At 38.4% G+C, this 23,528-nt stretch overlaps 1 protein-coding gene across 1 annotated transcript; it reads right to left on the reverse strand.

Annotated features, from left to right (window-relative positions):
- Positions 1 to 1,569: 1,569 nt before the first annotated feature.
- Positions 1,570 to 18,846, reverse strand: LOC101847967. Its single transcript, XM_005101617.2, has 5 exons — positions 18,440 to 18,846; positions 17,831 to 18,051; positions 4,324 to 4,431; positions 3,113 to 3,248; positions 1,570 to 2,766 (listed from the first exon to the last, which is right to left on the reverse strand). Exons 2-5 carry the CDS (start codon positions 18,002 to 18,004, stop codon positions 2,603 to 2,605), a joined length of 582 nt encoding a protein of 193 aa, XP_005101674.1. The 5' UTR covers positions 18,005 to 18,051; positions 18,440 to 18,846; the 3' UTR covers positions 1,570 to 2,602.
- Between the last annotated feature and the right edge of the window lie 4,682 nt (positions 18,847 to 23,528).

Below are 23,528 nucleotides of genomic sequence, written 5' to 3' on the forward strand. Positions count from 1 at the left end.
AGAGAGAGAGAGAGAGAAAGAGAGAGGAAGAGAGAAAGAGACAGAGAGACGGAGTGAGATCGAAAATGCGGCTTTACATTGATTGGAACTTTTTAAATTTGATGTCTATATACGTTTTTTTACTGTTTAAATGGCAAGATAATTGACAATAGTGTGGGAGGTACAAATCTTAGCTATACTTTTTCTGTATTTGGATGGTTTTGAAAACTCTTCATCCCTCCAATATGATACATTATGTAAACCACAAGTTGAAACCAAAATGAACAGTGGCATAATGTGGACAATTTATTGCTCGTAATTTATCTCATATCATCAAAAGTCTGCACTCAGGGGCTTTTCTTTCGTTTTTCCAACTTTCGCCATGGACATCCTTTTCACGCACAGATCGAAAAAATTATGACTGTAAGCTAGCGCAGTAGCAAACTGATTTCGAAATTGATTGATAAGGATACATCGTCTTATTTAAAAAAAAAGCAATGGCCGGAGCAGCCTAGCCTGAGCGCTCACCAGCCACCCGATTTCTCTAGATAACATGGAGCTTATGAAATGACTAGAAAGCCATATTTTTTTCCCTGCGATCAGGAGCCAATAATAGGAAGGACAAGGATCGATGAAGTTGTCCAACACTCCGCATAACTGTCTGATATTTGAGACAACTAAGTAGTACGGCCAGGGTTCTCAGCTGAGATGTGGATTGATTTCTGAATACATGGGATTATTTGCCCTAGGACATGGGGGATCGGGTATTGCTTTCAATTGATTCAATGGCCATTAACAAAACAAACAACTTTTTGAGGCGAAGTTTATTAGGTCCACATTATGTGACAAAATGATTAGTCTAATCCTCCCTGAAGGCAAAAAAAACGAAAGTCTAAAGATAAATATTCTATATTTTCAGATTTATTGCTGTCTAAAATCTCTTCAGGCAAGAGACAATACCTTACAATGGACATGAACGACTGGATAATTGTTATAGTATTATAACATTATTACACATTATATTCACGACGCTGGAACGTGGTCTTTGTCCCAAGATCTTGGAGAGCTTTCTGATTTCATTTTCCTTTTTATTCGTTTGGACTAGATTCTAGTTTTAACAGCTATGTTTTTCTCCTCCAACCTATCCGGTGTAGAGTTCTAGTTGGTGGTTGCTCTTCTTCTTTCTTACTGTCATCCTGCATCTTGACCTTGATAACTGTTCTCTATTTCTATTTTTCTTCTGTTTCTTCATCTAGTTTATTCTTTTCTTCGTTCCCCATATCTTCTATTTCTTCATTTAGTTTAATCTTTTCTTCTGTACCACCAATCTCTTTATGTTTCACCTTGCCACTTTTCTGAGATTTAGACAATTTTTGATCGCAGCAGCTGCCACAGCAATGGCATTTACATATTGCACATAAAAAAACCAGGATGGTCTCTTCTCCTTCTTTTTTTAATTTGTTTTTTCATCTTACGCTGAAAACGCCTTTGGTTCTTTTTTCCTTCTACGATTATGCAAGGCTCAGGCAAATTGATAAACGTGAGTACACGAATTTGCTTCCGCCCTGTCTATGGCTTCGTTGTCTCCGAGTATCTTCTTTTCGTTATATTTACTAGTTTTATCCTTTTCTCCTTCTTTACCCATCTCTACCTTATAACTATACAGGTTTATCGGACAATGTGTTTTCTGTTTCTTTCTTACTTCTTTTATTTTCCAGCTTCGAATCCTGTTTTGTCTCTGGGTTGCCACGACTGCTGCCATCTTTATCTTTGCCGTGAAGATTGCCACCTCCCTTCGTTGGCGATTTCTTTCTGGACCGTGACTTGATGGCACGAAACCAACTGAGTAATCGTTCCATAGCCCGACTGCGCTGTTTCCACGATTTTTCATGCTTCACTCTGCAACTTTCCCGAGATTTAGACCATTTTTGCCTGCTCCGGTTTTTAAGGTTTACATTTTGCATACATTAAAACAGGATGTTTTCTTCCCCTTCTTCTTTCTTTGTCTCTTTCTTTTTCAGCAAGCTACGTTTTCCTTTCTATTTTTCCTTTTAGGGGCTCTTGCAAATTTATTGTGATTACCTTTGTTCTAAATTTTTTTCCTCTTTCACAAGCTAGATTGTCATATACTGTGGTAAACTAGGTTTAACAATGACCGGTTTGAAGTCAGTCGCTTTCTTTGATTGAAGCAAACACTTAAATCGTCCAACGAGACCTCGGATTAGGCTTATTTACCTTGCCATCCCTTTAAAAGGATCACACCGCAGTACATGAGCCAGCTGCCCTTATTGTCTTGTGTTTTCTTCTTAAATTTCTTATTCTTTCTCTTGGAAAAAGCGCTGTCTTCATTACTATCTCTCGCTTCGTCCTCCTGCTCCTCATCACCATTATCACAACTTCAGCTCCCCGTCGTAGTTTCACGATCTACCTCATCTAAGGAATAGTTAGTTACAGGAGGGGTTTTCTCTTCGCAGTCCCGACCTTTTCAGGTTTCGAAGCATACTGCTTTTCTTTCTGTTTGTAATCACTCTCGATTATAAGAATGTAATCATATAATATAAGAATTTTCACAATTTTCTTCCGGAGGAGGGATCGAGCGACTGCAGCAGCTGTTCCTCAGAATTTACCAATAGAGACATCTTTTATTAGCACCAGTGCCATCTCCATAACCAAACCACACTGAGTGCTCCAAGTTCTGCTCTCTCCAGTGACTCTTTACTTTATTGTCACTCCAGGGATCGGTGGCGAGCATCGACAGGGGGCAGACAGAAGGACACGGGAGCTCACCTGAGGGGAACGAAACATAGGTGCCACAATGTCTTTCTTTTCGGATATTCCTAGGGTTTTTACCCAGTTTCTGATAGATAGATAGATAGATAGATAGATAGATAAATAGATAGATAGATAGATAGATAGATAGATAGATAGAGCGACAGAGAGAGAAAGAAGAGTCATATTATACAATATATATGTGTATATATATATATATATATATATATATATATATCTATATATATATATATATATATATATATATATATATATATATATATATGAGACAGAGACAGAAACAGATACAGAGACAGAGAAGGGGGTGGGGGGGGGGGTGGGGAGGGGAGAATAAAAGGTGTACCTTTTCTCAACGCCTGATGCATGGAAGCAGGGAACGACCAAGAGTGTGCTCTATCTTGGTCCTTGTCAGCAAAGGCTATGTTTCGAATCTTGTTTTCCGCCAATAACGCCTCTTTGCCTTCTTTTACTCCAAATCGCTGAAAAGTGAAATTTGTTCGCAAGTTAATTCGGAGCAAACTTTTAAGACTACAGATGAGACCGTTTTAGTAAGGAGGGCGAAGTTTGCGAGCCTCGATATTATTTACCACCTAATAGACCCTAATTGGAGGTCAACTAACTGCTGGTTAGGGGAACTTTTTTTATTTTTTAAAATCTATTATTCTGGGTGGCATCTGATATTTAACTTGGGGTTTTGCATGAAACTGCGTTCGTTGGAGTGTTTTTGCCACTGTTGTATAAAGGAGCATGACGACATTTCATATTCATTCTATCCCCCCCCCTCTTTTTTCCACGACCTTTGAGACCTTCTGACCACAACATTTCAGTGGTCATGTCCTGTTGGAGATGTATTCATGTGTATAGGAAACAGAAACAATTCTTAAAGACTTCTGTCAGGTTTTGCCAGTGGGCCAAAATTATATGTACAAAAACATACATTTTAAAAATAAAACAACCGTGCGATCTAGGTGTTTAAATCCTGGTAGGCCCTGTATGTGTCTTTAAGAAGTGGCCAAAGCCTCCCAATGTCTTGACTAAGGAGAGAGTGTTCAGTCTGTGAAAGAGGCATATTTTTAGTCTCACAAGGCGTTCTCTTAAAGACAAAGTAAGCTCAACGCTGCTAGATCATATTATTATTCTGGTTGCGCCACTGCGAGATTGACAACTTTTACTTCTGCGGACCCATGTTAGAGCTCAGGCAGTAACTGACTTCATTTCACAGATAAGTTTTTTTTTTTAACGTATGAGGCCATTTTACCTACGTAGAACGTAGAAAAATCCCTTGTCTTGATAGCCAACTCGCTACCTCAAAAGTACAAAGTTCTACCTTCTCAGTGCCTAGTTTTGATAAATTTGACGTAAAAGATTTTGAAGTTCACATCATACTAAGCTTTTTCGAATGTAATTCTCTGAATAACCTGATAACGACTCCGAACAATCTTACGATTTTGATAGAGAAGAGAGAGCATTTGGTTTCTGACCTCATGGTATTTGTAACTCGAAACATCCCCAAAAATATGCTAGATAGAACTTTGAAACCCTGAGGTTACTAACCTGCAGCTTGAGAGCGTCAGTTCTCAACAGTTGTCTCCCGTCGGCTCTCAGAGTTCCGAGAGCATGACTTGCAGAACACAGGCCTTGGGATGCCGCCCACATCTGGCTCTGTGGAGATATTCTCACGATATTTTGTTTTTATAAGAGTTTTACAGCACCAGCAACACACTTACGTCAAATAAGTCCCAAAGGTTAAAGGAGTTGCAAGAGAGTAACAAACACAAAAAAGAGGGGCGAAAACGACGATTGATGTTTGATAGGATAGGAAAGAAGGAGCAAACCACACCAGAACACCAGCCAACCACCCACTCTGTAGAGAATAGAATAGAAATAGAAATACCCATATGTCACTCTTGAAGAGCGAGACTCATAATTCCTGCCGTTGCCATAACATTGTAAGTGAACGCATTTTGCAGCTATATAATGTATAACATTTTCTACTTTCGCTGTATCTTCAAGAATTGAGACTGGAAACGTTGAAACATCATCTTTTTAAAAAAATGCTCTTCTTCAATAATGATGATGATGATAGTAATGGTTATGTCTGGTGTTCGTTCACCGGTGTATCATCGTCAGTCGGTATCTAAAACTCGAATGAGTAGTAGCCTACGATTTTTTGTTTAATGAAGCCAGGTTTTCATGTATGGCTCGTTAGTCTTGCTTTATAACAGTCTCCATCTACTTTTTTTACTCGTATATTTACCCGAAAGTCAACCTGCAACTCTCTCTCTCTCTCTCTCTCTCTCTCTCTCTCTCTCTCTCTCTCTCTCTCTCTCCCCATCTCTCTCTCCTTCTCTCTCTGTCTCTCTTTATTTCTCTCTCTCCCCCCCTCTCTCTCTCCTCATACACACATACACACATACATACATACATATCTATCTATCTATCTATCTATCTATCTATCTATCTATCTATCTATCTATCTATCTATCTATCTATCTATCTATCTATCTATCTATCTATCTATCTATCTATCTATCTATCTATCTATCTATCTGTCTATCCCCCCCCACACACACACGCGCTCACACACAATTTCCAGATTTCCACATTTCAATACAATAAGAATTGGAAAATAGTAAGTCTGCTTAGAAGACTAAGGAGTGCACACCAATCACAGTAGAAACGTTTTTGGGTTTAAATTAGGAGAAGAACAAAACAGTAAATATACTTTTACCTTTTCACAAACAATTTAGATTTGGATAGAGTTTAGCAGTATAGAAAAACCTATAAAATGCTATCACCTGTATTAAAATGGAATAACTAGTTGGTTCTTACATTTACGAATGCAAAGAAATAGAAAGATTATAACCAACACGAAAAGTGTAACAACAGACAGACCAAGTTACCCAAAGCAATAGGAGGACAAAGTCATAAAGATGCTCTTTATTTTTTAAAAACACTTTTAGGTTTGAATAGAGATTAGCCGTGTAGAGAAAACTACAAACAAATTATAACCATTACTAAAATTGTAACCACCGACCACCAAAGCTACTCCAAAAAGTTGGAGGACAAAGTAATACCGACCCGTTTAGCTTTTAATAAAACTTCAAAGGCTGGGATAGAGTTTATTAGTGTGAAGAAACCTATAAAATGCTATCACCTGTGTTAAAATGGAATAACTTGTTGGTTCTTACCTTTACGAATGCAGAGAAACTAAAAAATTATAACCAACAGGAAAAGTGTAACAACCGACCGACCAAGTTACCCGAAACAGTAGGAGGACAAAGTAATAAAGGTACGAGGGGGAGGCAAAAAGTACTGAAAGTTGTTCGTTATTTTGCACAATTTTACATCAAATTTAATGAAATTCAGCTCATAAGTACTTTCTCATATACTTTTGAACTCAAATTGTTAAAATCTAAGTTTCTTTTATTTCGGTCCAAATGACGTCACATCAAAATGGCTACTCTCTTGGAGTTCTTTCGGAGGTAAAGAGCAGTGGTTGAATATCTTGTTTTAGAAGGAAAATCCACCGATAGCATCCAAAAGAGACTTCGAAATGTTTACAAGGACCACGCTCTAGATTTTGTAACTGTATACAGGTGGGTCAGACGTTTGAGTAATAAACCGGAAGAAGAGGAAGAAGTGTGCCCATACGCTTGTCAGAAAAGCATCGTCACGAGGAGTCAGCTGGAAAAATCATGGCAATTGTGTTTTGGGACGTTCATAGCGTGCTTCTCACAGATTTTTTTTTTACCACGAGGAGCAACTGTCAATTCTTAACCCTACATTGAAACATTGGACGACTGAAAACGAGAAATTGATGAGTCAGACCAAATTTGAACGTGGAAAGAGTGGTTTTTTTTTTTACCATAACAATGCCCGTCTGCATTCGAGTACCTCAACAAGGGAGACAATCACCCCGTTTAAGTGGAAAACACTGCCACACCCAACTTATTCTCCTGATTTGGCTCATTTAGACTTCCACCTTTTCGGTTCTAGAAAAGAACCATTTGAGAGGTCAACACTATGGAAACGATGGGGAAATTAAGACTGCTGTACCCCTACGACCAACCTGATCAGTTTTGCGCAGCTAGTATATGTGGACTAAGTCAAAGGTGCACACTGGCTATTGAACGAAATGGAGACTATGTTGAGAAATAGAAATATGATCCTCAGATGCTCCCCTTCAATTTGAGGTATGATAGTTGCAAGTGTGTTCTTTTTTTTCTTTAGGTTATAAACGAACTTGCATTACTATTTGATTCACCCTGGTATTTCTGGATATAAAAAATCATATTTAGATTTGGATATAGTTTATCCGTGTTCAAAAACGTAGAGAATGCTAGCACCTATGTTAAAACAAAATAGTGTGTTCGTTCCTACATTTAGCCAGGCACAGAAAATAAAAGATTATAACCAATACTAAAATTGTAACGACCGACCGCATAAGTTACTCAAAAGTAGGAGGACAAAGTAATTAAGATACTTTTAGCTATTAATAAAACATGTAGATTTGAATAGAGTTTATTTGTGTAGAGATATAGAATACTATTACTTGTGTTATAATAGAATAACATGTTTGTTCTTACATATAGTCATTTACAAATACAAAAAATTATAACCAATACTAAAAGTGTAACGACCGACCACTCAAATTACCCCAAAACAGTAGGACGACAATGTAATGAAGATGCTTCTAGAATTTTTAAAACATATTTGGTTCAACATTTAGGCATGCACAAAAACTTTAAAAATTAGAACCAATACTAAAAGTGAAACGACCGACCGTCCAAGTTACTCAAAACGGTAGGATGACAAATTAATAAAGATACTTGTATCTTTTTACCACAAATTTAGGTTTGGATAGAGATTTGGATACAATTTTGCCCGTGGATAAACCTACAAAATGTTAGCATCTTTGTTAATACAAAATGATGAGTTCGTTTCTACATTTACGCAATCACACAAGCTAAAAGATTATAACCAATACTAAAAGTGTAAAGACCGACCGCGCAAGTTACTTAAAAAAATAGGACAAGGTAATAAAGACACTTCTAGCTTTTAATAACACACTTTAGCTGGGACAGAGTTTAGCCTTATATAAACTTATAAAATGCTATAACCTGTGTTAAAAAAAGAATAACATGTTGGTTTTTGCATTTAGACTCGCACAAAAACTAAAAGATTATAACAAATACAAGTTTAACTTCCAATTCACCAAGTTACTTAAAACAGTAGGAGGACAAAGTGATAAAGATACTTCTAGATTTTTATAAACTTATTTAGCTTTGGATAGTTTATCCATGTGGGAAAACCTGGAAAATGCTAGAAGCTATTTAAAAAAAAGGCTGATTCCTACATTTAACCTGGCACAAAAAAATAAAAGATTATAACCAATACTAAAAGTGTAACGACCGACCGTCTAAGTTACACAAAACAGTAGGAGGACCAGGTCATAAAGATACTTTTAGATTTAAAAAAAAAACGTATTTAGATTTGGATAGAGTTTAGCGATTGTGGATAAAACTAGAAAATGTTAGCATCTTTGTTAATACAAAATGATGTGCTGGTTTCTACATTTAGCCAGGCACAAAAACTAAAAGATTTTAACTTATACTAAAAGTGTAACCACCGACCCCCCAAGTTACTTAAAGCACCCATTAACATTATTAGCTTATTTAGGAGGCGGGACCGAAGAATTTAACGCCGTCTCCAATTGAGCAGAGCCAAAGGGTCTGATTGAGTATCTTCAAAACTCCACAAGACGAGCCGGGTACAAGGACGCCCATTCTAGGCTTCGAACTGCGGCCATCCACTTCGTAGTCCAGCATGATACCAGCTGAGGTAACGGAGCGCTCCACCAATTACACCAGCTAGCAGAAAGAGACAAAGGGACAGAATGTCGAACTACCCCCTTCCCCACAACACACACACACACACACGCCTACCCACTCCCCCCTCCACACACACATACAGACGTTATCAACTCAATTGAATTATTTTTCACCCTCTGTATGACCCAGAAACCACGACCATTTTGTAGCAACACGATTGGAACGCTTCTCGCGTCGCAGGGGGTTCAGCTGGCCTGACCAATGGGATCAGTGTCTGTGTCCAAATTAAGCTGCAGGCTCCGGGGTACTCCAGACAGGAAATTATAGACAATTTCATTGCTGTTCATTCGTATTCAACACGAGTTAGATGAAAACCTTCCTAGTTATTACTGGGAAGCGTTTGTGGGCCAGGGGTATAATTCTGAACATTATCTGAATGAAAAAACGTGTCTATGGAAAATACAATACGTTAGTAATAAAAAAACCTGTCAGACTAGTTTGAACAAATACTCGAGAGTAAGATATGGGGCAAAAGGGCTAAGGGTGGACAAAGAACAAAGTAACAGATAACCTTAATGCATGGACTGGCCTAAATTGAAAGAGGAAATATGGGCAGCTAGGGACTGTAAGCAGTGGCGGACCGTTGCATGTCAACCTGTGAGCCAAAGATGAAATTTCCATATAATCATGTACATCCATGGCTCTGAAGTTCAACCAAATACGGTAGGAAGAGTATAAAGAAATCGAAGGAGATGGAGAAAAACCCAATAGATGTTAGACGACAATAAGTCAGTGTCTGTCGTATGCGCAGATGTTCATGTTTACTGAAATGTCACTATTAGAGAGGCTGAAGTTGCAGTGTTGGTTTGTTTTTTAAAGAAAATATGCCTTGAACATTTTCCACCATCTGTTCTGATGATAAAAAGCGACAAAACTCAGACTATTGGTGGGGTACATTGGGCCAGTTCAATTATAGGTATCACGACGAGGAGGATTCAGGCGCCTGTCCCATTTTCCATATCAATTATATTATCATGGAGTTATTGGTATAATCTTAAAGATTGTTAACTTTTCTTGCTTAGAGATATTTGTGAGAGAAGGAGGTGGGGGTCGCTTGGTATCAGAGGTAACATATATGCCAGGAAAAATCGAAAGGAAAGAAGACCGAAGACGAGATCGAGAACGCACAGTATTAAAAAAAGTCTGGCTACCTTGGCAAATGATAATACAATCAATGACAACTCGTTCATGAGGGCATTAATTTTAGTTTTAGTAAACGTTTTACGGCACTTGCAACACAAAAAGTTCATACACATGCCGAAGATAAGAAGAGAAGTGTTACAAGAGAGTAATAAACACACAAAAATAGAAGGAGAGATAAGGACGAAACATGTTTGATAGGAAAGAAGGAGCAAATCACATCAGAGCACCCGCCAACCGCCCTCCCTCCCTCCCTTTCCTCCCTCCCCCCCTCTCTCTCTCTCTCTCTCTCACCACTTCTTGTCTTAGTGTTCCCCTTTCTCTGGCATTTCCGTTTGTGTTCACTGCACCATTCCGTTATATTCCTTACGTCCACGTACATGCTCCCCCCGCCTCTCCCTCTCTCTCTCTCTCTCTCTCTCTCTCTCTCTCTCTCTCTCTCTCTCTCTCTGTCTCTTTCTCTCGTTTACTCTCTCTTTCTCTCGTTCCCTCTCACTTCCTTTCTCTGTCTCTATTTAAATCTCGTCCCTTATCCTTCGCACCCCACCCCCATCCCTACTCACATTTTACACACCTACAACACACACACACAAAACCCACTCACGTTTACCAGAGGTTGTAGCAAAGCAAGTAGATTGGTTTTCACAATTGCCATGGTCATTCCGCCGTGCCACATTCTGCTTTGATTCTCTCTACCACTTCTTGCCTTAGTAGTCTCCTTTCTCTGGCCTTTCCGACTTGTGCTCACCCCACCATTCCGTTATATTCCTTACCTCCACGTACATGCCCCCCCCCGCCTCGTTCTCTCTCTCTCTCTCTCTCTCTCTCTCTCTCTCTCTCTCTCTCTCTCTCTCTCTCTCTCTCTCTCTCTCTCTCTCTCTCTCTCTCTCTCTCTCTCTCTCTCTCCATATCACTTATTGTTCTTTCTCTGGCCTTTCCGATTTATGTTCACCACACCTTTTTATAGCGTTGTGACATGGATGTACGCGCTTTGGTTTCTACAGTCATTTATAATTTATAGTCTGAATGTTCCCTATTAAGCCCGTTGAGGCCAAAACGTTGAACTTGTCATTAAATATTTTGAAAATACCACCTTGTCTTAACTGTTTACTATCTGCTGTATACAATGATGATGATGATGATGATGATGATGATGATGATGATGATGATGATGATGATGGTGATGATGGTGATGATGATGAAGATGATGATGATAAATAGATAAGTAAACAAGCAATATTAACAAAATGATGGATTGATAAAATTAATAATGATACAAATGCTACAAAAGCACAAAAAAAGATGTACTCCTCCTCCTCCTCCTACTACTACTACTACTCCTACTACTACTACTACTACTACTACTACTACTACTAATATCACTGCTGCTGCTGCTGCTGCTGTTGCTGCTGCTACCACTACTACATCAACTACTACTACTGATAATGATTACAATGATATAACAGACCGTTAATTAATATTAAAGCGCCCGCTCACGTACGATCCAGTTTTAGACACTTTACAATACCTTCATCTGAACACAAAATACATCTACAAAACCGAGCACACATAGTGTCTATAGATTAACGCTATCACCAACACATTAATATTCAGACACTCGTACATGTATTTTAACAACATAGTCATTGACGATATTATGTGCTTCAGATTATTAACAATCTAATAAATGGGGGGGTGGGGGTGGGGGTGAAATGTTTGTGCTGTTTGCCTTATTTGTTGTTTCAAGCGCATTTCCCTACAGATTTTTAAGAATGAAATGAAATGCATCCTAACAGTATGGGAAATCTGAGCAGACAAGCTCATCAAGAGGAGAGATACACTATAATTAGCTAGATTGGTTTTTTGTTTCAGCTGAACAGCAGGCATAATGTTTAACTAATAGGAAACGCCAACTACGTAGTTAAAATGTTGTTTAAAGACTTAGAACTCCCGTTAGGCTACCTGTCACCCCCCCCCCCTTTTTGCTTTTTCTCTCTCTCAAATTTTCTCTCTCTCTAAACACACTCCCTCTTCTCTCTCTCTCTCTCTCTCTCTCTCTCTCTCTCTCTCTCTCTCTCTCTCTCTCTCTCTCTCTCTCGCTCGCTCGCTCGCTCGCTCTTTGTGTGTGAAACACTGTTGTCTGTTAATTGTTACAACACGGCATATTCACACAAATGAATACATTATGTCCGACACTAGGGATGTAACAACCGACGTACCAAGTTACTGAAAATGTACGTAAGGCTGTTTCCAGCTCCTCTGCTCACAATTAAGCTTCGATAGAGTCTAGTCAGTTCAGAGATGCTAGTAAAATTGCACAGATTTAGTTTTAATATATTAGATTCTTGTTCATGCCTAGTTTTAACCAGAAAATTCTTATGTTTTTCCACAGATGCCAACATTTTACAGGCTTCTTTGCCCGTCTAATCTTTATTAAAACTTAAATGTCCCCTACCAAGCTAATGCATCTATTGTTTTGTACTCCTACTGTTTTGAGTAACTTGTGTGTTCGCTAGTCACACTCTCAGTATTGGTTATAATCTATTAGTTTATGTGCATGCTTTGTTGTAACAACCAACATTTTTATCATTACGTTTTATCATAGGTACTAGCATTTTATAAGCTTCTTTGCCCGGCTAAACTCTATGCAAACTTAAATGTGTTCTGGGAAGCTGGTTGCATCTTAATTTCTTTGTCCCCGTATTGTTTTGAGTAACTTGTACGGTCACTCGTTACACTCTCAGTATCGGTTTTAATCTACTTGTTTCTGTGCATGCTTGGTTCTAACAACCAACACATTATCCTGTTTTATCACAAGTGCTAGCAATTTGTAGGCTCCTGCCCGCGGCTAAACTATATCCAAACCTAAATGTGTTCGGAAAAGCTAGAAGCACCTTTACTTCTTTGTCCTCCTACTGTTTTGAGTAACTTCTGTGGTCAGTCATTACACTGTCAGTATCGGTTATATTCTTTTAATTTTTCTGCCAGTCTAGCTCTAATTACCTACACATTACTGTGTTTTACTACAGGTGCTAGCATTTTATAGGCTTCTTTGCCCGGCTAAAGTGTATGCTAATATAAATGTGTTTTGAAAAGATGGAAGAATCTTTAATTCTTTGTCCTTTTACTGTTTATTAACATGCACGGTCGGTCGTTACATTCTCAATATCGGTTATAATCTTTTAGTTTTTCTGCATGTCTAGATCTAATTACCAACACATTATTGTGTTTTACTACAGGTGCTAACATTTATAGGCTTCTGTCCACAGGTAAACTGTATCCAAACCTAAATGTGATCTGAAAAGCTGGAGACATCTTTATTTCTTTGTCCTTCTTTTTTTAATAACATTTATTTAGGTCGATCTTTACAGTCTAAGTAATGTTTAGATTAAATGTTGTGGTCGGTCGTTAAACCCTCAGTATTGGTTATATTCTATTAATGTTTATGCATGCTTAGTTGTAGAAACAATAACATTGTTGGTTTTTTTCCACAGGTGCTAGCATTAATTTGTAGGCTTTTGTCAGTGGCTAAATCCTCCAAAGGTAAATGTGTTCCGAAAAGCTAAAACCATCTGGGTTTTTTTCCTCTTCTTCTGTCTTGAGTCACATATGCGGTTGGTCGTTACACTTTCAGTATTGGTTATAATCTATTACTTTTTGTGGATGTCTAGTTCTAATAACCAACACATTATAGTGTTTTACCGTAGGTGCTACCGTTTCATAGGCTTACGTCCACGGCTAGACTCTATCCAAACCTAAATGTGTTCTTAAAAGATGGAAGCACCCTTAGGTCATTGTCTACCTAATGTTTTGAGTAACTTGCGCGGTCAGTCGTTACACACTCAGTATAGGTTATAATCTATGAGTTATACTGCATGTCAAGCTATAAGAGCGAAAACATTTGTGTGTTTTAGCCTGTGTGCTCGGATTTCATAGGCGTCTGTCCATGGAAAAACCTTATCCAAATCTAAATATGTTCTGAAAATCTGATTGCATCTTTATTTCTTTGTCCTCCTAACATGTTGAGTAAATGATGCCGTTGCTTGTTACTCTCTCAGTATCGGTTATAATCTATTGGTTTTTGTGCATGCCTAGTTCTAACAACCAAAATGTTATTGTGCTTTAGCACTGGTGCTAGCATTTCATATACTTCTGTCCCCGGCGTAACTCTATCCAGAAGTAAATTTGCTCTGAAAAGCTGGAAGCATCTTTATTTCTTTCCCCTCCTACTGTTTTAGTAAATTATGCAGTAGGTTGTTACACTCTCCGTATCTGTTATGTGCCTGACTAGTTCTAACAACCAACACATTATTTTGTTTCACTACATGTTCTAAAACACTATATAAACTTGAATGTGTTCTTAAAAGGTGATTTTTTTTTCTGTGTCCTCTTACTGTTTTGAGAAAACTTGTGTGGTTGGTCGTCACACTCTCAGTATCAATTATAATTCATTAGTTGTTTTTTTTGTTGCTTGCCTTGTTCTAACAACCAACACATTATTGTGTTTTTCCATAGGTGTTACCATTTTATAGGCTTCTGTCCACGGTTGAACTCTATGCAAACCCAATGTATTCTGAAACGCTGGTCACATCTTTATTTCTTTGTCCTTGGCTTACCTCTATTCAATTCTAAAGAGTTTAGAAAAGCTGGTTACATCTTTATTTGTTTTTCCTCTTTCTGTTTTGAGTAACATGTGTGGTCGGTCGTTACACTCTCAGTAATGCTTATAGTATATTCGTTTTTGTGCGTGTCTAATTATGACAGCCAACCCATTATTGTGTTTTACCATAGATGCAAGCATTTTATATGCTTCTGCCTACGGCTAAACTCTATCCAAAATAAAATGTGTTCCGAAAAGCTAGAAACATTCTTATTTTTCCCATCCTACTGTTTTGAGTCACATGTGCAGTCGGTCGTTACACTCCCAGTATTGGTTACAATCTATTAGTTTTTGCCCGAGACTACTTATAACAACCAACACGTTATTGTAATTTACCACAGGCTTCTTTGCCCCGGCTAAACTCTACCCAAACCTAAATGTGTTTTGAAAAGCTGGCTACATCTTTATTTCTTTGTCCTCCTACTGTTTTGAGTCACTTGTACGGTCGATCGTTACACTTCAAGTTTTGGTTATTATCTCAGTTTTGTGCATGCCTGGTCCTAAGAACCAACATATTATTGTGATTTACCAAAGGTTTATGCATTTTATAGGCTTCTGTTCACGGCTAAACTCTTTCCAAAGTTAAATATGTTCTGAAACGTTTGGTACATCTTTATTTCTATGTTCTTCTACTGTTTTGAGTAATTTGTGTGGTAGGTCGTTATACTCTCAGTATTCTTTGAGAGTGGTGTTTAGGAAAATATGTCAACTTTTAAATGTTTTAAGTGTATGCTGTAAATCCCCTTTTGTTTTTTGGACCCCCTGTAGGCTTACAATAAAGAAAACGTGTCAGAACCTTAGTTTTACAATAACCTTTAAGAATGGGCATTTAGATTCTGTTGGTCATCAAACTTTTAGACCAGTATGCATAGATCAGAGAAGATATACAGGGCGATTTTATTTTATCTTGTTTTAAACGGGGTCAGACAAAAGTGTTGAAGCAATAAACTTACTTACTCCTTTACTACAGCTGTTTCATATGGCATGTGAATGCTTACCAGTGCATATTTGTACCATGTTTTCAGGGGCGGCTCGTGGGTCTTAAAAGTGGGCGTGCACAATTAGGTTAAAGCAAGTTGAAGATAGTCAAGGGCAGGGTAAATGGATGTTTTCATCATCCTACCTGTTTGAGAATATCTGTTTTAAGAAGAAGTCTTCCTTTCGTTCTTTTGCTAAAGCAAAAGTGTCCATTATTCTGTTGACGAAGTTGGACATGCTGTCAACCTTGTGGATCAACATAAACGCCAGCGCGATTTCTAGGATTTTGCATTCTTCTCTAAATGTTGTGTCGAGTTTGCAGTCCTTCAGAGTTGAATAAAGGCCCTGGGTTGTACGACCTTGAGCAGACTTAAATATTTAATTGCAATGTTATACTTATAATTCTGTTTATAACTTGATTTTATGCAAAACAGTAATATTTCTGTAAACGATCCCAAAAGAACTGCAGGGAATGACTTTTGGTAGTCATGGAATTTAGAGGAGTCGAAGATTGATAGTGCGTTGAATTCATTTTGCTTCAAGAAACAGTCAACAATTTGAGAAACTATTATGTCACAGGCCTGCTTTGCAGCAATTTCGTTGGTGTTGTAATGTCTGTGTCTCTTGGAAGCATGTTTTTCTGTGGTCTGTTTTGTTGATAGAACACGTATACTGTTTCTAATTTCATCGACGGCTACTCTAAACGTGTCTAGAGCTTGTTAGGTTGCTATGGACGTTGTACTTCTGTGTTAGAGGATCCATAAACAGCGGAAACGTGCTTGAACACTTTGTTGAAAAAATGCACAAAGAAGAGCAATGTTTCGCTCTTTAATACATTCAGGATACCATCGTGGATGGAATTATCGTCCTGCTGCTCAGACTGAATTTCTGCAAGACAAAGCTGGATCTTTCCTTTCCAAATGAAGACTGTGCTAATTAGTTGAGACTGTCAATTCCACTTTGTTTCAGACGGCCATGGAATATTCCGGTGACAAACGTGTCTGAGAAAGCCGATGCATTTTGTAGAGTGGGCAAAAAATGTCGAATAGACTGCATAGCGTTAGCGAAAATTAATATCTCTGTTCCCTTACAAATCATCCTTTTCATGACCGCGAAGGGCGAGTTCGTGAGTTTCACAGAACAAAATAACTTGATAACCGTTCACAAAACGTGCCTGTTCTTTCTCACCAGTTCGTTATTGTGAGACGTTGCAATGCAATAACCAACGACTAGCTTCGTCAAAAAGTATGATACTTAACGGCATTGTTTAACGTGCGCTCTTGATGACTCGTGACTTTAATGCGTTGTTCCACATGGACAAGATCGGTAAAACCTGTATTAGACTACTTGGGGTCCTCAGTTCTAAAAAGCAGAAAAGAAAAACAGTAGGCCTACAATGAGTATAATTTGCTAACGCTGACTGTAAGCCACTCCACTTTTTGTTGGTAGTATTATTTTGATATCTTTTGGTTGGTGAGGACCTAATAATTTCACTCTCTTCTTGTTACTTTGTTTGGTGAACTGATTTTATTTGTAATCAACTTCAAGCATCCTGCATTGGAATACACTCTCGAGTAATAAAACTTTCACCACTACGCCATTCCAACTTCCAACACAGTGACCTAATTACGTCATGCTGACCTCGCTCAAGTTCAAGGTTACAGAGGTGGGGCTAGATATATAAATGGCAAGAAAATGGACCAATCGCACACCACTGTGAGCACTCCGGTGGATTGCTCCAAAGCTATCATAATACGGGCATTGAATTGTGTAGGTTATCGTGAACTGGTCTGAAATTGGGTTATTTCTAGACTGCCTCTCTGGGCTTTATTCGGCTGGCACACATTGTGATTGTGCCAACTTATTAATATTTATGAATTAAGAAACTCGGTTAAAGCATCATCGTTGTTTGGGTCGGCCCGTAGAGCATCTTCCGAGATAGATTACACCACTGAACATGCTATTTTTTACAAGGGGGAAGCACAAGAACTTGATATGGTGGTATAGTAGATGTAGTACAGTTGTATATATTATTATTGTAATGAACGAATAGGCTCTGGCGAGGAACTTGTGCGGAAAACTGATTGGATGGTGAATGGTAAAGGTTCTTTTGTTGTCTCTTTGTGGGTGTTGTGCGCAATAAATTTTTTGGGCGGCAGTGCACGGCCATGCTCTATGGACGAGCCGCCCGTGCATGTTTTACTGTTGGGTTTGTTTCGTTTGTTGTTTTAGAAGTATGGGGAGAAACGGTTATTGTTAAATCATATAACTGACTTCAAATGTTTTTGTACATTACCTGTTTAACAACACTATAGAGTGTCACCATAAAAACATTCATATCAATACGAGTACTCCTTGTTGAGGGCAAAAGGGGGTTAAAAGCACTCACTTCCTCAACGCTCCACGCCTGCACTCCCGGGATATGCACAGTGTGTAATTTCGGGGGAGTTTTCTCCAGGTCTGTGGACCATACAGGGTACGGGTGTTTGTTGTTCCAATCTGTGTAGTCTGTGTAGACTGTCTTCGACGGGCTCTCGACGATTTCGTGGTGATGTCCCAGCATTTTGCTCTCACGACACCAGCAGTCCCGGAGCTTTGGACACTAAGCCTCTGAAATATTGCAACAACAACAACAACAACAACAACAACAACAAAATTAAAAAGAAAACAAAAAATAGTATATATCGTGTTAAAGCCTACTATATAGGTACTCATGCAGCATACTGATTTAAACCTAAATAGATTCTGCATTATTTGACACATTAATTTTTCGTCTACAGTAAGAGTTGCCCGAGATATGGTCACCAAAAATTACCATTTAAATCATGCTTTGCAAAATTCTGTGAATCAAAGAAGTGTAAAAGTAAGTTTACGCTTGTATTGGAGTGTACAAACTTTGGTAGAATCATTGAATGTGCATTGTATTTCAAATGAAGGGAGAATACATGTGATGATGATTTTGATGATGCTGTTATTGAGAATGAACACGTCACATCACCTGTGGACTTCTATCAGAGACGATCAGTACTGAAACTTGGATGTGAAGATCGGAGGATAGATACGAGCGTCTAATAAGGACATGTTAAGCTTTCAAAATCTCAATCCGTGTTTCTAAAATTCTGAGTCCAAGCAAAACATCTGCAAGGTAATATAAAAAGTCTCACGTTCTCTTTGTTCTTTGTTAACCTTGTTTCCTAAACCTCTTTTCTCCCTCCAAAATACTGATGAGCCATGTAAGCGACCTTATTTACAAATTCGTGCCTTTCTGCTTTATCAAATATTGTTTTCAAATCTTACTCCGATGGAATACAATGAAAGGCAGATAGGCGACTAGCCTGAACACAGCCGTACTTCATACTACAAAGGAATTAGTGTAAACTACACTTCACTTCCTATTTTTTTAAAAATTGCCTTCCTTCTGTTGTGTTATATCTTCCGTTTGCACGATTGTGCACCGTTGTGATTTTGTTTGAAACACCCGTTTGCGCATTGTAAATTGTTGCCATGTTTGGGTCATAATGTTTGTAACCTTTCAGGGTTCTTTTCACATATAGATAAATTTTTTTTTCAAATCTATATTTAATACAGGCGCCTCAGAGCTCGGAGTTTCATGCTTTTAATGCAGGTGTTTTACGCCTCTATTGACACAAGTTAGATCATTTAAGAGACAGGCTTCCGACCCTGCCTGCCAGGGCCAGCTCGTTATGAGAAGGATACAACACGCCAGCAGAGAGACCGAAATACTTGATACAAATTTTCTCACCACTCGATAATCGAACTCGCTTCTCTTGCGTGGGACAGCGAAGGGCCTTACCGCTACATCACTTATGCCGGTCATTTTATGATTGTTTGCTATCTAAAATTACTTCCAAAATGAGTAAAGGACCCCAAACATCAAAATTACTTAATTCAATTGATTAATTTTGCTGTTGTAATCAGCGTAAGTGACGTGAGATAAAATGATGTCATGCATCCCCTGCGGTTTTACCTCAATAACATGACACAATCTGATGAAGGAACGTGATACCTCGGCTGTCAGGTTTGTTCATTTGTTTGTCTTGACATTAATTTGTCCTGACAGGCATTCTCAGATTTCAATATTTTCTGTATAAATGTCCATACGCACTTGTGTGTGCACATGTAGTATGTTCTTTATGCTTTTTGTACGTTAACTGTGTAGCGTATATTATGCGCAAAAATTTCTCTTTCACTGTCTGCCTGTCTGTCTATCTGTCTGTCTATCTGTCTGTCTACACTTTCCCCCTCTCTCTGTCTCTCTTTCTCTGTCTCTCTCTCTCTTTGTCTGTCTGTCTCTGTCTCTCTCTGTCTCTCTCTGTCTCTCTGTCTCTCTGTCTCTCTCTGTCTCTCTCTCTCTCTCTCTCTCTCTCTCTCTCTCTCTCTCACACACACACACACACACACACACACACACACATACACACACACACACACACACACACACACACACACACACACACACACACATATACTCATACAACTCTCTTTTTGTAAGCATCTGAGTGTAATTGTTAGGTTTTTTGCAATTACATGTTCAAGACCTGAGTGTTCTACTTTGCCCGATTAGCCCTATACTTTATATATATATATATATATATATATATATATATATATATATATATATATATATATATAATACGCACACGCATTCATATACGCACACATGTTGATCATTTCAAGTCTTTTTAGAGCCTCTAGCAGAATAAAACTGTTTAAGACTAGATTTTACAGCTCATCAAGAAAAAATCAAACCCCGGTGATAATATTATCTTGACGCTTCACGTTGTTCACAGGTGAAGAAGCAATAACTAACCATAAGCATAATGTACAAGATTTGAAACAGACAGTGGCGATTATGTTTGGCCATTTATTTCTCCTCTCTAACGCTCTCAAAGCCCTTACATTATCTTTGTCTTTTCCCATCATCCTATTGTAAAAGTTTTCCAGGTGAAGCAATAATAGGAAAGATAATGCAGACATCTAATTCTACGGGATACGATAAATCTTGGGAAGTGTTGCCGGACATAAAATAGGGGGAACAAATCTACTTCTGAATGCCTTTTTGGAAGCGGAAGAGCTGATACAGTCACATCAACGGGCGTTGCGGTCTTTAGATTCCATGTCTGTCTTTCTGTCTGTCTCTCTATATGTCCCTCTCCCTTGCTCTCTTTTGCGGTCTATTAGCTTAATTATCCAGACAAACTGTACCATAAAAGAGCAAAACTGCTCCTCAGACAGAGAGAAAAAGAGAAAAAGGGAGGGAATGCAATGCTACTTTTTTTATTTTCTAATTCCAAGATCTGCATGTTTATTAGTATTTCAGAACAAAATCCATTATCTTCAGCCTCAAAAGATTTTGATAGAAATTTGAAAGTTTTGAAAGCAGAGACGGAAGGCTACTTATGAATACATAGTTTATCACGAAGAAGTCTTTCACAACCCGCCCGTTATTTGATCATACTTAACAGGGCAACAGTCTCGACTTAGCTGCAGAGGTATGCTTGTTACCGCATAAAATTGTTATGCCAAAACTCTATGAGGTTAAACACTTCTTTTCAGATACACTATAAGAAGGTCTTGACAATTCCAATCAAAGACGGCGTAACGAACGTAGATCTTTCCTAGGTGACACCTTTTGTATAACAAATCTGAGTTGAAAGTGCCTTTAATTTTGATACAAGGGCCACCAAACCCCAACACCAGTAAAAAAGCATTAGCATCATCTCTTCATCCATTGCTGCACTAATCCTACCTGTGCACCTATGAGCCACACAGACTTTGCTTTTCCAAACGTTGAAAAACAGTTGACCTTGCCACAAAGCGAACCAGGGAGTGCTTGTTATATCTTCTTTAAGTTGAGTTGCCAAATGCCCTCCCTTACCTTTGGGCAAGTACAGATGGGGTCAGCTGTAAAACAATAAAGAATTGTGAACTCTTGTGGATAGATGCTTCCAAAAACAAAATGCAGGAAGAATGTAGTGAAGCTACACAAAAGCATTACTTAATTTTAAGTTTAGATAAAGACACATTAAGGGTCATTTAGTGCTGGGAAATAGCAAGATATATAGACAGGCAGAAACAAAAGAAGGAGAGCAATGAAGAAAGAATTACCGGTGTAGCCAACGACCACCTAAGAAGAAGAGTTTGTGATTTCTTAGCTCATATAAAAAGCTTTTATTTTAGTATAAAAGGTTACCTTTTGTCCCCAACTCCAATTATATACTCAGGTAAACATTTTAGACAATAACAAAGCATATTATACAGATTTCCAGGGTATGTAATGCATGGTGCTGAATAAAAAATGCGTGGCTCCGCAATTTTTGTAAGCTCAAGATTGCTTGGGAAATAGTTACTCAATACACTTTCATGTCTCTTTGTTGACTTTTATCAAAATAATGGGGGAAAAAATTGTTAATCTGTTCGCTCTTCAATGTTTTATTTCAAGTGAATAAGGGTTCATGAGCAACTGGAAGCCTCCAAACTTCCTTCCTTTTAAATTCGAAAACTTGAACGCATAGCGGGTAGTTTTGAGAAAGTTGGGTTTTTTTAAACAACCAATTCGTCCCTTTTAAAGAGGAAACACGATAAAAACCCCGAATCTCTTGAGTCCAATCAGGTAGGTTATATTGTGTGTTAGTGTTGCAATCAAAACTTTCAAGTAATTGAGACTCCAACTTATTTTTGACAGTCTTTTCTCTTATTCAGTCTACATTAAAAGATTTTCTGACCAGAAATATGCATTGAGAAGAGGTGCTGACGACTTTTACATCTGAAGTGGGTTGTTGGGCAAATAATGGAAATGTGAGATTTTTCCTTAGCAAAGTGAGGAGTCCTAAATTAACCTCCAATATTCACACACCAAAGAGATTTTCATTAGACGCAAGCTATATCGTTTACATTTCTAACTAATTTGGTCCTTTGGTGATGTTTATTTGAGAGCCGTGGCAACCCCTGTGTCCCCACCTCCTCTATCACAAAACGGTGCAAAGGTAATAGCTAACTCGTCCAGAGAAAGCAAATAGGCGGATTGGGAATACTTTCAAGGCACAACTCCATACGCCGTACGTGCACTTCAAAAGTAGGGAGAGCATCTTGAGTAATGGAACAAGGCATTAACTCACCAATTTCCTCCACACACCACTTTCCACCGGTTCTATCACTTTTGACAACCGTGGAAGTACTTGAAGGGGCGGACCTTTAGAGCTACTTTCTTATTTCATCCATGAGTAAATAATTTGAGGTTATGCACAACCAAACATTTGGCTGAATACTTTCTTTGGCGATTTGCTCTCGTTTTTGTGTGTAAACTCATCTGAAACATAGCGTGAGTGTCTTTTTAGTACAAGAATGGTACTTGAATCACTCTTTACAGACTACCTAGTACCTTGAAACAGATGATGTTACACTGTTCCTAATGAAATATTTCCGATCGGATCAAGCTTTTAACTAACATACAATTAAGTCTTCTTGCTTGTGGTTATTTTTCTAGCAAAAATTGCCTCTACTGCCATATGATGCAAGACTCACTGATTCACATTAATTGTCAAAACTATTCACATATCACTCGCCAAAATGCAAGGACTTTGTCTCATTGCGTGATGCCTTAATGTCATCATGTGTGTGACCTGGGCGGGTATGGGAGGAATTCGCCACCTTGCGATCATCAATTACTCATAGACTAAAGTTCACAGCGTGCGCTGTTCACTTCACTTCTTTTCTGCGACTCACTCTGACATAGCAGGCATTCTCTACTTCTACTCCAACCTACTTCTGCACCCCCTCCTTTTCCCACCTATTCCTTCTCCATCATCACAACCATTACTTTTTCCGCCTTCTCCTGCTTACTTCTTTTCCTCCTCTTCCTCCTCCTTATCCTCCTCTTCCTCATATCATCCTTATCGTCCTGCTGCTGGCCTATTCCTTTCTTCTTGTTCTTCCTCTTCTTCTTGTTCTTCTTGCTCTTCTTGTTCTTCTTGTTCTTGTTCTTGTTTTTCTTCTTCTTCTTCCTCTTCTTCCTCTTCTTCTTCTTCTTCTTCTTCTTCTTCTTCTTCTTCTTCTTCTTCTTCTTC

The sequence above is a fragment of the Aplysia californica genome, unplaced genomic scaffold, assembly GCF_000002075.1.
Source record: "Aplysia californica isolate F4 #8 unplaced genomic scaffold, AplCal3.0 scaffold00291, whole genome shotgun sequence".
NCBI lineage: Eukaryota > Metazoa > Mollusca > Gastropoda > Aplysiida > Aplysiidae > Aplysia > Aplysia californica.